General features: G+C 26.6%; 1 protein-coding gene across 2 annotated transcripts; it reads left to right on the plus strand.

Annotated features, from left to right (window-relative positions):
- The first annotated feature begins 9,226 nt into the window (after positions 1–9,226).
- LOC8276704 (RNA exonuclease 4) lies at positions 9,227–13,289 on the plus strand. 2 transcript variants are annotated; one of them, XM_025157195.2, is made up of 10 exons: positions 9,227–9,448; positions 9,530–9,605; positions 10,035–10,113; positions 10,621–10,702; positions 11,033–11,034; positions 11,177–11,295; positions 12,167–12,255; positions 12,360–12,424; positions 12,534–12,612; positions 12,891–13,289. In XM_025157195.2, the coding sequence occupies exons 1-10, from the start codon at positions 9,299–9,301 to the stop codon at positions 13,059–13,061; spliced, it is 912 nt and encodes a 303-aa protein (XP_025012963.1). In that variant the 5' UTR covers positions 9,227–9,298; the 3' UTR covers positions 13,062–13,289. The 2 variants fall into 2 exon arrangements, with proteins under 2 accessions (XP_025012963.1, XP_002518369.1); XM_002518323.4 differs by lacking the exon at positions 11,033–11,034 and having other exon boundaries at positions 11,187–11,295.
- The last annotated feature ends 415 nt before the right edge of the window (positions 13,290–13,704 follow it).

Consider the following 13,704-nt stretch of genomic DNA (forward strand, 5'->3'; position numbering starts at 1 on the left):
CCTTTTATTTTTTTTGTTATTATAAATATTAACACTAATTAATATAGTAGTGGTATAGATAATATATGAACCATTAATTTAGTAGTTATTTTACTTTTTTTATTATATAGATAAAAACAAGTCAAATTATTAATATTTACATTTTAATATCAATTTTCAATTAAAATATATAATGCAAATTTATTATTTTTATTTAGTTACTTATTAACTTAATTTAATAATATATAATATTTACGACTAATAATTCATGTCTACTTCTAGACGTCCAGCTCTATTATAATCTTAAATTAATAATAATTCTAATTTATTTTATAATATATACTTATATTAACTAATAAATTAGTTTTGTAATTGTATAATAATTTTTAATCCTAAAAATAATATATCAATTATATTCTCATATTAAGTATATATTTAATCTAATTTTAATTCGTTAAAAAAATTATCATATTTTTACTATTTTAAATTATTTTATTTTTTATTATATAAATAATTACGAGTCAAATTATTATACTTTACATACAATGCATATGAGTAAAAAATATTTATCACTAAATAAGTCTCACTAAGGGTCTGTATTGGTTCAATTAATCAATGAAGTTGGTAGTTGATGATTAATAGCTGGTAAATTTTATCACTGGTTGTTGTTAATATGTTAAATGACCATCAAAAGTATAATTTATCTTCAAATATATTCTATTTTATAATCTTACTTTTAATGGTATAAATTAATAAAAAAGAAAGCTTATAACAATTGAAATATTTTATCATTATCTTAATACTAAAAATGTTTATGATGATAAATTTAAAAATATAAATATAATATTTTATTTTTAAAGGATAATGAGTCAAATACTTAATATTTACTTGCAGCTCACATAATTCTTATTATTCTAAATACTGATAATAACTTGAATATGTTTTGGATATTTAAATTAAATATAATATTAGAATTAAAAGGCTTAATTTTATCATTTTTAAGTGTTTATATATTTATTTTATTAAAATAAAATAAACCATTAGTGTATAAGTCCTTAAATTAAATTAATATATTTTTATAATATTTTTTATTTTTTATTTTTTTTGTAATAATATATCAAATTTATTTATTGTTAGCTATAAAAATAATCAGTATAAATTTTATATATTAATTTGTAGATGAATTTGCAACAATTGAAAGATTTTGTCATTATCTTAACACTAAAATTTTTTATGATAATAAACTTAAAATATAAATATAATATTTTATTTTTTAATGAATAACAAGTTAAATATTTGATATTTACATGCAACCTACGCAAAAAAATACTTTTGTAACTAAAACATAGTCAACTTTTAACTTATACATGGATTATAACTTTATTAAATTTATTAATAAAATTTTAAATCTAGAATATTAATTTCTTTTTTAAATAACAAAAATGAGAATGGTACTAATTGAAAATAATAAATATACCTTTAAAAAATTATATTAATTTATTAAATAAATTATATTAATCGATTTAGCCACTGATGTTCGATTTCAATCGGTTTGAATTTTTTTTTGTCTGCTCACCCTTATTATATGGGATTGGCTTTTTAAAAGCTACTATAACTAGAATATTTTCTTCAAAAATTATGTAACAAGTAAAAGAATCGTTGATTTAAAAGATGATCAACGGGATGAAGATTGCTTATTAATCAATCAGATCCTTCCTAAATTCATTAATCAATCAAAAAAATGATTATATTGCAAAGGAAAAATAAATAATAAAAATTAAAATAAGGAATCTTGAGAGTGATAAAAAGGAGTAAGTGTGATGGTTCAAATATTCGTTGATTCATTTAATATTTTTTTTAAATATGTGTCACAATTGCTTCACAATTTGTTATTTTAATTTGAAAAGATATTTATTTACAAAATTTTATTCAATAAATAAGTGAAATATAGAAAGCATCCAAGACAAATAGTGGTTAAAGCATGTTATCGTGGCAATTTTAGAGCTTCAAGATCTTATGTATACTTTTAATTAACTAAAAATATAAGCTATCTGAAAAAATATAATTACATTGATAATATAAGTTACAATTTTTAAAATTTTAAAAATAAGCAAAGCAAAAGAGTATAAGAAACAATGTAAAAAAAAGAATTTGTGTTTTTTATTTTTGAGTAATCGGTTATGTCATGTCTATGTTATTTTTTAAAAAAACATACTATTTGTTTTTATAAATTTATTAATGTCTTAAAGAAAAAAAGGTATTTTTGCAAATGAAATTGTATTTTGCAAACTCATTTAGTTTGAAAGTAAAAATGTTATTGAGACCTTAAAAAGAAAATTTTTAAAAATAATCCAATAAAATTAATGAAAAGGTTCATTAGTGGGTATCCTTATCCAATCTAACCTAATCCATCAAAATAAAGGTTATTTTCTTATTACTCTTTTACAACCTATTTAGTTCTTATATATTAATCCAAAAAAAATTATGTTCTAGGTCTATCTAAAAGTACCTATATTAATAAGGTTTTAGAGAGATTTGGGATGAAGATTGTTCATAAAGTGTAGCTCCCATTGTAAAGGGTGATAAGTTTTACAAGAATCAATACCCAAGGAACGATTTGGAAAAGGAACATATGAGCAATATTCCTTATGCTTCAGCCCGTTGGAAGCTTGATATATGCTCAGGTCTATACAACGCCTGACATAGCTTTTGTTGTTGGAGTGTTGGGCAGATATCAAAATAATATAGGTTTGAATTACTAGTTCGCCCACTTAGAACAGATGGAGATTCTTGGATGGGGAAAAGCGGCACTCAACATCTGGAGAGCTGCAAAGAAAGTTATGTAATACCTTAAAGGGACTAAGGACTATATGCTTATGTTCAGACATACTAACAGTCTGGAAGTGGTTAGATATACATATATAGAATTTGCTAGATGTGTTGATCACACAAATCTAAATCAGGTTATATTTTCATGTTGGCTGGTGAAGCTGTGTCTTGGAGAAATGTCAAGCAAAGCTTGATTGCCACTTCCACTATGGAGGCAGAATTTGTTTCTTGCTTTGCGACTACTTCGCATAGTGTATGGTTGAAGACTTTTATCTCAAGGCTTAGATTTATGGATACTATCTATATCTTAGCCACTGAAGGTAATTTGTGACAACGCAACTGCTTTATTTTTGGCCAAGAATAATAAAAGTGACAGTCGAAGCAAATGCATCGACATCAAGTACTTGACCATTCGAGATCGTGTTAAGGACAATAAAGTTGTACTTGGGCATTCGAGATCTATGTGGGAATTTATATTTTATCTTTGTTGTTTAAAATGAAAATGTTGTAAAGGTTTCAAGCGCCTAGATAAAAAGCTTGTGGTTGAGTTAGGTGTCACAACCGCTAGAAGTCTATGTGAGGATGTCAGACTATTGAAGTCTGTTAGGGGGTGTCACAGCCACTTAGTTAAAAGTCTATAAGAGGCCGTCAAACACCCATTGAAGTCTAATATTAGGGGTGACACAACTACACAATTGGAAATTTATGAGAGGTTCACTTGCACCTGTTGAAGCTAATGAGAGGTAGTCAGAAGCCTATAATTCTAAGGGTGAACAGACTAGTGGGGATGACTCATTTTAGGTGTCTATTTCCAGATACTTTGTAAGGCTTGATTCTAGCCATTTGAATAGAGTCATAAAGTGGAGAAAAGCTTAAGATATTATTTTTAAGGATTGTATGTAGGTCTCTATGCCGAACTAGTATAAATTCCTTGTGCATTTTCTCTATTTACTCTTGCACTTCATTCTTATATGAAAATATGATTTCTATCTTTCACAATCATCTATTTTTACTGTTGAATTTACAAGGTGATTTGAATATAATCAAAGCACAAAAATGCTTTAAATTTTGATTTCAAACAACTCCTCTTCACAAATCTTAATGAATCTCCTTAATTGCTTGTGTATTTAGTTTGATATAGATTCACTAATAAAGAGACATCTAATTGATAAGCTGGCTTACTGCTTTGGATATCTACAAAGTGCTTTCATGCACAGTTAGATGTATCAATAGTTTGCTTCAAGCATTTAAGAACTCTTGTGAATTTTAATATCTGAAATTTTTAAAATAATGGTATAATTTGATTCACAGTTGAAGAGAGATATAATTGATTAGATGGCTTACTGCTTCAGATATCTGTCAAGTGCATCTGTGCACAACTAGATCTATATGCAATTTGCTTCAAGCATCTGAAATCTCCTGTGATATCTAACTTTGTGTATTTCATTCTTGAGTTAAGCTTATGAATCCAATATTCTTTTAACTTTCTTAATTCATTATACCACTTGTTATTTACATTCAAGAGTTGAGCATAAAGGAAAAATATATATTTCATATTCTAAAGAAGTCTGCTATAATTTTTAGAAGTCCAATTCACCCCCTTTTTGGAGGTTTGCGCATAACTTTCATTTCGTATCAGAATAGGTCTTAACATCCTTAAGGAAAGATAAAAAATGGCAGCACTAAGTCCATAGGCACCTGAAGGACAGTCTATTGCTAGACCTTCATTAAAAATGTCAGATGACTAATTTTATACAGTCTACTGATATTAAGACATGGAGATTTAATACCAATGATCACAAGGTTCCTTTAAATATTTCTGGAAGCACAAGTTCTCTAAGAGGAATTTGAACATAATGTTATTGATTGAAGACATATATTTCTAAATACTACAGCAGTCAATATTACTCATTGTGCTTCAACACTTATTGAACTCAATCAGATGTCTGCTTAAACATCTGCAAAGTAGTTTGAGACATTACAAGTTTGAGATATCTCAAATGTGATAATGAGATGTTTCATATGAGGAAAATTGAAACCATTACTGAAATAAATACTTGGTGTACTAATTCTTGAAATCATTTAAAATTGCTCAAATGGGGAGATCTCTTCCAAAGTTGAAAATGAGAAAAAGGGAGTAGCCTTAGTAGCTAACTCAAAGGAGAGTAGTGCAAACTCACATGATAATAAAAAGATGGTTGTACTAGCTTGGAAGATGAAAAGGTTATTCAAGAAAGGTGGTAGAAGGAACAGAAGACCATTCAAAATGATCTACTTCTCCTACTTTGACTAAGGGCAAAAGTAGACGTCTAATTAGTCCACTGAAATGCAACAAAAGTAGTCATCTAAAGCTAAATTGTCCTGAACTGAAAGAGAAGTATAAAGAAGGAAATACAGGTTCAGCCACCTCAAGTAATAGTAATGGATCATCTCAGAGTGATGATGATATATCAAATGGAGCTGAAGTAGCTAACTTTTGCTTGATGCCAAAAATAGATGACTATTCTAGTTCAGACAGCTAAAATAAGGTATTTGACTCTAACCTTGCTTATGATGATATTAATTGCATAAACAAAATTTCTATCATTCAAGAACTCAATCATTCATCATGTATAGATTACATGAAAAATGAGTTTTGCATACTAAGATTGAAAAAAAGTAAGCAATGATTTATGAACATCTCTTTAAGCATATTTGAAAGGTTGATTTATGAGAATAAAAAATAACTAAAAAGTTTAATTTTATATAGTTCATAAATTTTCAAGACTGAATTTCAAAAAAGAAATTTTTTTAAGGTCTTAAACAAATAGATGACAAATTCAATTTTGAAGTTATAATTCTTTGGAAAAATATTAATGAACTTTCTTGGTTAGTCTTCTCATTTTAATGGTGCATTATTGTCACATTTATGTAATAAGAGTTTTACTTTGGGGAGTGACTATAATATAACTCTCTATAAGCACTGCTTTCGCTGTTATCATATCAGACATCTGTACATAGCATGCTATAAATAAATAAAAATTATGAGAAAGGTTTGGAGTCCTAAAAGGAATCAAATCTAACTTTGTATATTTCATTTTTGAATTGAGCTTATGAATCTAATATTCTTTCAACTCTTTCTTAATTCATCATACCACTTGTTGCTTATGGTCAAAAGTTGAACATAAAAGAAAATATATATTTCATATTCTAATATAGTAATAGAAGTCTGCCAAGATTTTTAGAAGTTCAATTCACCCCTGCTCTTGGACTTCTGCATATAATTCTCAAAACTATTTAGTAAACTTTTATTAGCGATTATTGGTATTATGTTAAATGATTATCAATGATATAATTTATTTTATAATACTATTATTAATGATGTAAATTAATAAAAATATGTTAGAATAATTAAAAATATTATAATTAATTTTCTTTAATTAAATTTTCTTTATTATTAAGAATATTTATAAACTTTATTTTGAAAATAAAGATTAAAATTTAAATTTACTAATAAGAAAATTCTGATTTCAAATATCATAATGATTTAACTTTAAGTATTATTTTAAATAATAGTCATTTATCATACAAATTTAATTATTTGAGATCAACTTAAATTAAGTTACTATTAATAAATTTTAATAAGAATAAGTCCAAATAAATAAATAAATTAAATCAGCTATCAATTTATAAGAAAAAAGCTCTAAAATAGAGCTGATAGAATCGATAACTGATTGAGACTAAATCAACTATCAGCTATTGATCGTAAGCTATTAAAAAATAAGATTAATATATCTATTGAGTGGGAAACAACTACTACTTGTATAAAATTTATAAATTGAACGCTCATTAAAGACTGCATGCACTGTCTAATTATAATTGTGTTATTATTTGATAAACCTTCATTGTTTTTATATTGGTCATTTTCCACATAATTGCAATATTGATAAAAAATATCAGCCTGTGTATCTAAAATTATTTAAATTTACACACAATGTGCATAAATAAAAAAAATATATATCTAAAAGGATATTTAATCATTGTTATCCCAAACAGTGATAATTACTTAAATATATTTTAGATGTCTAAACTTAAATAGAATATTAGAATTATAAGGATTGGTTTTATAATCTTTTAAAGTGTTTGCTATATTTTATCTTATTAAAATAAAATAAATTTTTTTATACATAGGTATTTAAATTAAATTAAATATATTTTTATAATATTTATGAATCTTAATATTTTGCAATAATATATTAAATTTATTTATTTCTAGCTATAAAAATAATCAGTATAAATTTTATGAGTTATAAATAGATTAATTTGTAGATGAATTTCCTATAATTTAAAGATGTTTTCATTACTTCAATAATAAAAATATTTATGATGATAAATTTAAAAGCATATGTAATATTTTATTTTTTTAAGTGATAATGAGTCAAATATTTAATATTCATACATAGTACATATAAATAAAAAGAATTACTTTCTTCGACTTAAAGATGCAATTTAATTTTAATTTATATGTGGATTAAAATTTTATTAAATTTATTGATTAAATTTCAAAGCTAGAATATTAGTTTTTTCTTAAATAACAAAATAATATTACTGATTGAAAAGAAAAGAAATTATTAAACTAAAAAAGATGATTGATGTTTTTAATTTTTTAATAATTATAAGATTCACATGGTAATAAGAAATACAAGTGCTATAAGTTAATTGATTATTTTTATATTTTAATCACTTAACTAATTATTTTAAATATATTATTCTTTTAGTTACAAAAAAGTGATATTCTTAAAATAATGATACCAAGTTATTAAATAAATTTTTATTTAAAACTATTTTTATTTATTAGTATGTGAATAATAACAAAACAAATTATTATAATTCACGGAAAAAATAGTTTGTTTGAGTTGATAAATGTGTGTGTATATATAAGTATAATAAAAAATATTAAAAAAAGTATAAAAAAAGTTTCATATGCTTTGACACTTTTGCATTTAAAGAACTATAGTCCTTTTGTGATAAGAAAGTACTATGTAATTTAGTTTTTTTACATATTTACTACCTTACCAACTAATAGTTTTAGATTTTTATGATATAATATTTGTATACTACTCATTCTCAATAACAAAATCATTTATTAAGTGATTTAGCATATAATAAACTATACTGAATCATGTTAAATAAAATTATATATTATTTGATTTTATTAGGAATAAAATAAAAATATTTTTAAAATAAAATTATAATGTTTTTAAAAATATCATGATAGTTGATTTGATGGTAAATTACTTATAAAATAATTTTATTATAAAAAATAAATATTATACTAATATTAAATTATAAATATATAAAAATATTAATTTGTAAGATAGTAAAAATATAAGAAAACTAAATCACATGATACTTTTTTATCATGAAAAAAAATTACAATTCTCTAAGTGCAAGCGTCTAACTATTTGATATCCTTTACCAGTTTAGCAGAAATGTTTGTTAGATTTGAATTGAGGTCTCTAATAGGTTACTTAATTCTTATAGCTGTTAAATCAAACACAAGAAGCAACCACCCTTTTTGAGAAATTTCAGGGGAATCACTGGGCTATCAATCTATTTCAGTCACATTGCAAGCCATTGTTGTCAGGAAATAAACTGTGAGACTCTAATTTCCACATACCAATTAATTCAACCTGAAGAATTTCCTCTGCTTCTTTTTGACTCATAAGAAATGTCAACACTCAGTCACTCTCAACTTGCCAACTAGGCATTGACAATATAGGATAAGTATGTTAATAGATTAAGTATGCAACCAATGTAAATATCATATATCACAGTAATGTTTATATATTAAAAAGAATATAAATATTAAAAAAATTTATATCATATAGTTCAAAAGTTTAAAAATATTATTTTCTAGAACTAAAATTATAATTTAATTATATAAAAATATAAATATCACATATTAATATAATGTTTATGTTATAAAAATAAATACATAAGTCAAAAAAGTCTTTTATGAGTTAAAAATAAATGCACATTAATTTTTTTATGTTTTGAAATTTACATATTGTATATATATGGATTAAATTTAGTGATATTTAATTGACGTTTAATTGATGCTAAGAAGAATATAATTTATATTTTGTTGATGTTTAGTTGATTTTTCATTTATTTTCTAATCCATATTTATTAAAATTTTAATTTTATATATAATTTTAATTTATTTAATATTTTTATAACTAGATATTCTTTTTAATTTTTGGTTGACTTTAGTTTATATTTGACTTTTTAAAAAAAAATAGTATGATTAATATTTAGTTAATTTTTGAAATATTTAATTTTAGCATTTTTTTATGTTTCTAAAAATAATATTTTACAATTTTTTTTCTTTTAAAATAAAAATACAATTACTTTTATAGAAAAAAGTAAACAATCCTAAAAAATTTGTAATTGTTGCAGAAAGAAGTTCGGATCTTTGGCGGCCAGTAACGGTGTCGTTTCAGAAGACATGCTGTGGTTAAACAAGTTTGGAAAGACCGGAAAGAAGAGAAGAGAAGAGAAGAGGAGAATGGGAAAGGAGCAGCAACAGCAAAAAAAGATGAAAATCCCTAAACAGAAGCGTTTACCGCTAAACCCCAACTGGGCTCAACTTCAACAGGTAAATCCCTTTCTTTCATCATACTTTTTCTTTTATATATATATATTTGCTCTGAAATCTTTACTTTATTGGAATATGCAGGAGCTCAAAAGCCATGGTTCGAGGCCTGCAAGACCCTCAAATAATTCAAAATCAGATACCCAAAATTCCATTTTAGGTAAATACTAACCCCTTTTCTTGTCTCCTTTTCTCTGTTGCATGTTATATTGCCTTTTGCTAATTTCGTGGGATTGCATTTTCTTGTATCAGCAAATTGATGACTATTTGATTTTTTTCTTTCTTCTTTTAAGATGTTTTTCTTTTTTGGTTGTAAGAATAGGTACCCTCTACTCCCTTTTGTTTGTTTTGTGAAGCAAAAGACTAGTCTTGGTTTTCATGTTCTGTTTTTTTCTTGTTCTTTTTTTTTTTTCTTTATCTTTTAGTTTGAATTGTTGTGTATAATGAGTTTGGGCTGTAATGGATGACTTCAAGTTCTATAGGCAAATTGTATTTAGAAATCTGTAAAGTTTTGGGTTTCAAAAACAATGAAGAGAATCACTTTGAGTATGCAAAACAAGTGATTACTCAGATTGATTTTGTTTTACAGGGAAGCGTAAAGATAGACCTGGTGCAGCATCTGATGAATGTCAGCCAAATCCTCTCACGCCAACTAATGATGATTTTAGGTGATTTTCTGTGGCATGTCAATACGTCTTATTATTTCATGAAAGAAGTTGAATATATCCTTAAATAACAAATTTAATGAGAAGCATCATGTATAATTGATAGAAATAAGTGAAGAAGCTTTTTTCAGCCTTACTATAACTATTTTTACATTTTTATGAGGTCATTGTAATACTGCACATTCTCATTCAATATTTTCCTAACTTGCTGGAAGCTATTTGTTTTTGACATTTTGTTGAAAATGAAACTAATAGCTTTTAAGTCTTAACTTCTATTGTTGAAAGGAGGACAGAAACTGTGAGACTTATTTGTTTGTTTTCCTTTTATTATTTATTCTTTTTCTTAAAAAAAAAAAAAAAAAAACTCTAGTGGTGCTATTCTAATTATACACTTAGAACCAGCAAACCTTTTGTGTTTTATTCATTTTCGGATTGAGATGTTACAGTCAATCACTGTATTATCCACTGTTTTTCTCGTTTTAAATGACTCCAGCTAATCAAATCTCACAGTTTGACAGATGCAATAGCCATGGATTGTGAAATGGTTGGGATTGGTCAAGGGAACAAAAGTGCTCTTGGACGAGTAACACTGGTATTCATTGGTTAATCCCTTTTCTTTTATGCAGTTTTCCTTTCAGTGCTTGTTGTTCTTTGTTATCATGATTGATAAGAAGTGCAATACTCCATAATTGATGGAATCTTTTTTTCTGAGAATATGGTTGTATAGTTTATAATGATAATAAACATTGTTCTGGTTGTGGAATCCTTGTTTAGTCAAGAATTGCTTTTGTCTTCCTAGGAGGTGATATTTAATACTATCATCATATTACAGTGACCTAGGGACTTTAACTTTTATCTGAGTACAGAATTCCTTTATTTTTTATCAGTCTCTTTAGCTAAAGGACTCGTGCATGTTTGACAGATGTAAGGTCATGTAAGACAGAGATAGGTGGAGGAAAAGAAAATAGCATTGTCTATTGCTCAGGAACTTTCACAATCTCCATCTTATTAAGTTTGTGATTATTGTAAAATGTATTTTAATGTCTGTGATTTGACATTGCTTCAGTTATTGGCAGGTAAATGAGTGGGGAAATGTTATATATGATGAGTTTGTTCGCCCAATAGAACGTGTTGTTGACTTCCGTACAAAAATTAGTGGCATTCGACCCCAACATTTGAGAAAAGGTTGATTTGCTGATTTTTCTCTTACATGCTTTAAGCTTCCACACAATGTGTAGAAACCAGTTTTTAAACTCACTGAAACTTATTCGTTATCCGCCTAAAACTCCAATTCATCTTTTTTTTTTACAAAAGAAAAAAAAAATTATAGAAGAATTTTTGAGAAGTAATTCTAAGCGAGACTGAGCTTCTTTTTTAAAGCCATCACTAGATGCGTGAAAATTTTTTCTATGTTCTAATGGTATTGGTCAAGATATGTAGCCTTAAAATATTAATATTTCTTTCTTTCTTCCGTTTCATTCTCGCTCTCCCTCACTTCTTACTTCTTAGGGTTGTTTGGAGCATAGAGTGATTCCTTTAAAAGTGATCTTTCTTCACCCTAATGCTGATGTCCAGTTGTTTTGCTCTCTCTCTCTCTCTCTCTCTCTCCATGAGAGTGAAGGGCAGTATAATGGCCTGCAATTGCAACAAAAGCAAAGAATAAGGTTGAAAAGATCTTATTTGACAATGTTTTAATCCTGTAATTGTTCTCACATTCACTTCTCTTACCTCATTCTTAACAATCTTTCTCAGACATGAAAATGATTAGCTAGTTGATAGTGGCAAGCCTTCATCAGTTCTCTTGTAATGATAACCAAATGGAATTTCTATTCCACAAATGTGTAATATATCCATTTCATAATAATTACACATTTAGATTTTCAACGGAAAAATTGAAATTGTGTAATAGCTATGGCATGAGTTAAAATTTTCACATTTAAAAATTGAACTAAAATTAATAGCTTGCAACATGGAATAGCTATTATATTAGCCTATTCCTTAAATCAAACAATACTTAAGAGCTAATGTCTTGTGAATGTGTTGATGTTTTTCGCAGCAAAGGACTTCCCAGCTGTTCAGAAGAAAGTGGCAGAGTTGATTAGAGGAAGGATTCTTGTGGGCCATGCATTGTCCAATGATCTTAAGGTCATTCATGTTTTGTTTTCTGCATTGCCTACTTCAATACTGGTAAAAAATTTATGTTAATTGTGAATTTATGAATATGAAGTGGATTTCTTCTCTTTGAATAGGTACTGCTATTGTGTCACCCAAAAAAGGACCTGCGGGATACTGTGGAGTATCAACCCTTTCTCAAGTACTTATGACCCTTTTGCTTATTTCATGAATAAAAGCTACCGTTGCATGAATATAGTTTCTGAATGTCATATGATGTCTAATTATAATATGGGCGGTGGGCTATGCAGGGAACGACGCAGAAGGGCACTTCGGCATCTTGCTGCTGAGTTTCTTGGTGTCAAGATACAGGATGGGGAGCACTGCTCTGTAAGTTCTTAGCTTTTCCATGGTGATTACTTGTTCTAATATTTGTAGGAGTCTTTGCAACTTCTTTCCTAAATTTGTCGTATAATCTTTTCTTTGTGTATGTCGAGAAATGTTGTAGACTTCCAAACTAGATATATAGAGATTACACCATACATTCACAAGGCATACCATTCACTTGCTTAGCTCTCTCTATTATATACTTGAAGTTCCTGATGAAATATGTCGAGTCCTTGAAGCGACTCGACCACACTTGTTTAACAAATTTATGTCGGTTTCAGATAGAAGATGCCCGAGCTACAATGCTGCTGTACCAGAAAAACAAGAAAGAGTGGGAGAAGAGTGTTAAAAACCAAATAAGACTTAAAGAAAAGCAGAAGAAACGCAAGCAGAAAAGGAAACCAAAAGAAGGAGGTGCCCCAGATAGTAACCATGTTGCCATTGCTTCGTAGGAGGATGCAGTAGTGATGATTCTGCTAACATGTCAGAAGGTGCTTATTCAAATTAAAGTCCAGCATGGCTGAATGAAGTAAGAGGATGCAGGGCCTGGCATTTTATATTATTATTATTATTCAAGTATAATTTTATTTTTTTTACAGAAATACATGTTTCAAGATTGTATTCATCTAGAGCCAAATGGACCCAAAAATTGATTTTAATTTTAAAACTTGTTGATAGTATATTGAAACCAATATTGATAAAATAGTAGTGACTTTTTTTTGGAAAACAAGAAATCTGTAACATTATACTGACGCCAGCACTGGATTAGGATTCATCTAATTTTAACAATATCAGCAGTGGTAGTGAGGGACATCAAAATGTTACAATAAAATTTTGATCACACAAGTATTATTATGAAATTTAAACAGAGTGATGAGTTGTAAATTTTTCAATTATATAAATATAGTTAATATATTAGGCGATAAGTTATTTTTTTAATTAAATAATATTTGATTTTTTTATTTGCATGTTGTATGAATATTTAATATTTTTTCAAGAATTAAATTGAGATATAGATTTCTTTTTTATATATGTATTTATTTAACAAATAAAAATAGAAGATTGTTTTGATATGTGTATTTATTTTTATTATAT

The sequence above is a fragment of the Ricinus communis genome, chromosome 9 (assembly GCF_019578655.1).
Source record: "Ricinus communis isolate WT05 ecotype wild-type chromosome 9, ASM1957865v1, whole genome shotgun sequence".
In the NCBI taxonomy this organism is placed as follows: Eukaryota; Viridiplantae; Streptophyta; class Magnoliopsida; order Malpighiales; family Euphorbiaceae; genus Ricinus; species Ricinus communis.

Coding starts and splice junctions, on each gene's coding strand:
- LOC8276704 (XM_025157195.2), top strand. CDS start 9,299: ATGCTGTGGTTAAACAAGTTTGGAAAGACCGGAAAGAAGAGAAGAGAA. Junction 9,606..10,034: donor TACCCAAAATTCCATTTTAG/GTAAATACTAAC, acceptor TTTGTTTTACAG/GGAAGCGTAAAGATAGACCT. Junction 12,613..12,890: donor AGGATGGGGAGCACTGCTCT/GTAAGTTCTTAG, acceptor TGTCGGTTTCAG/ATAGAAGATGCCCGAGCTAC.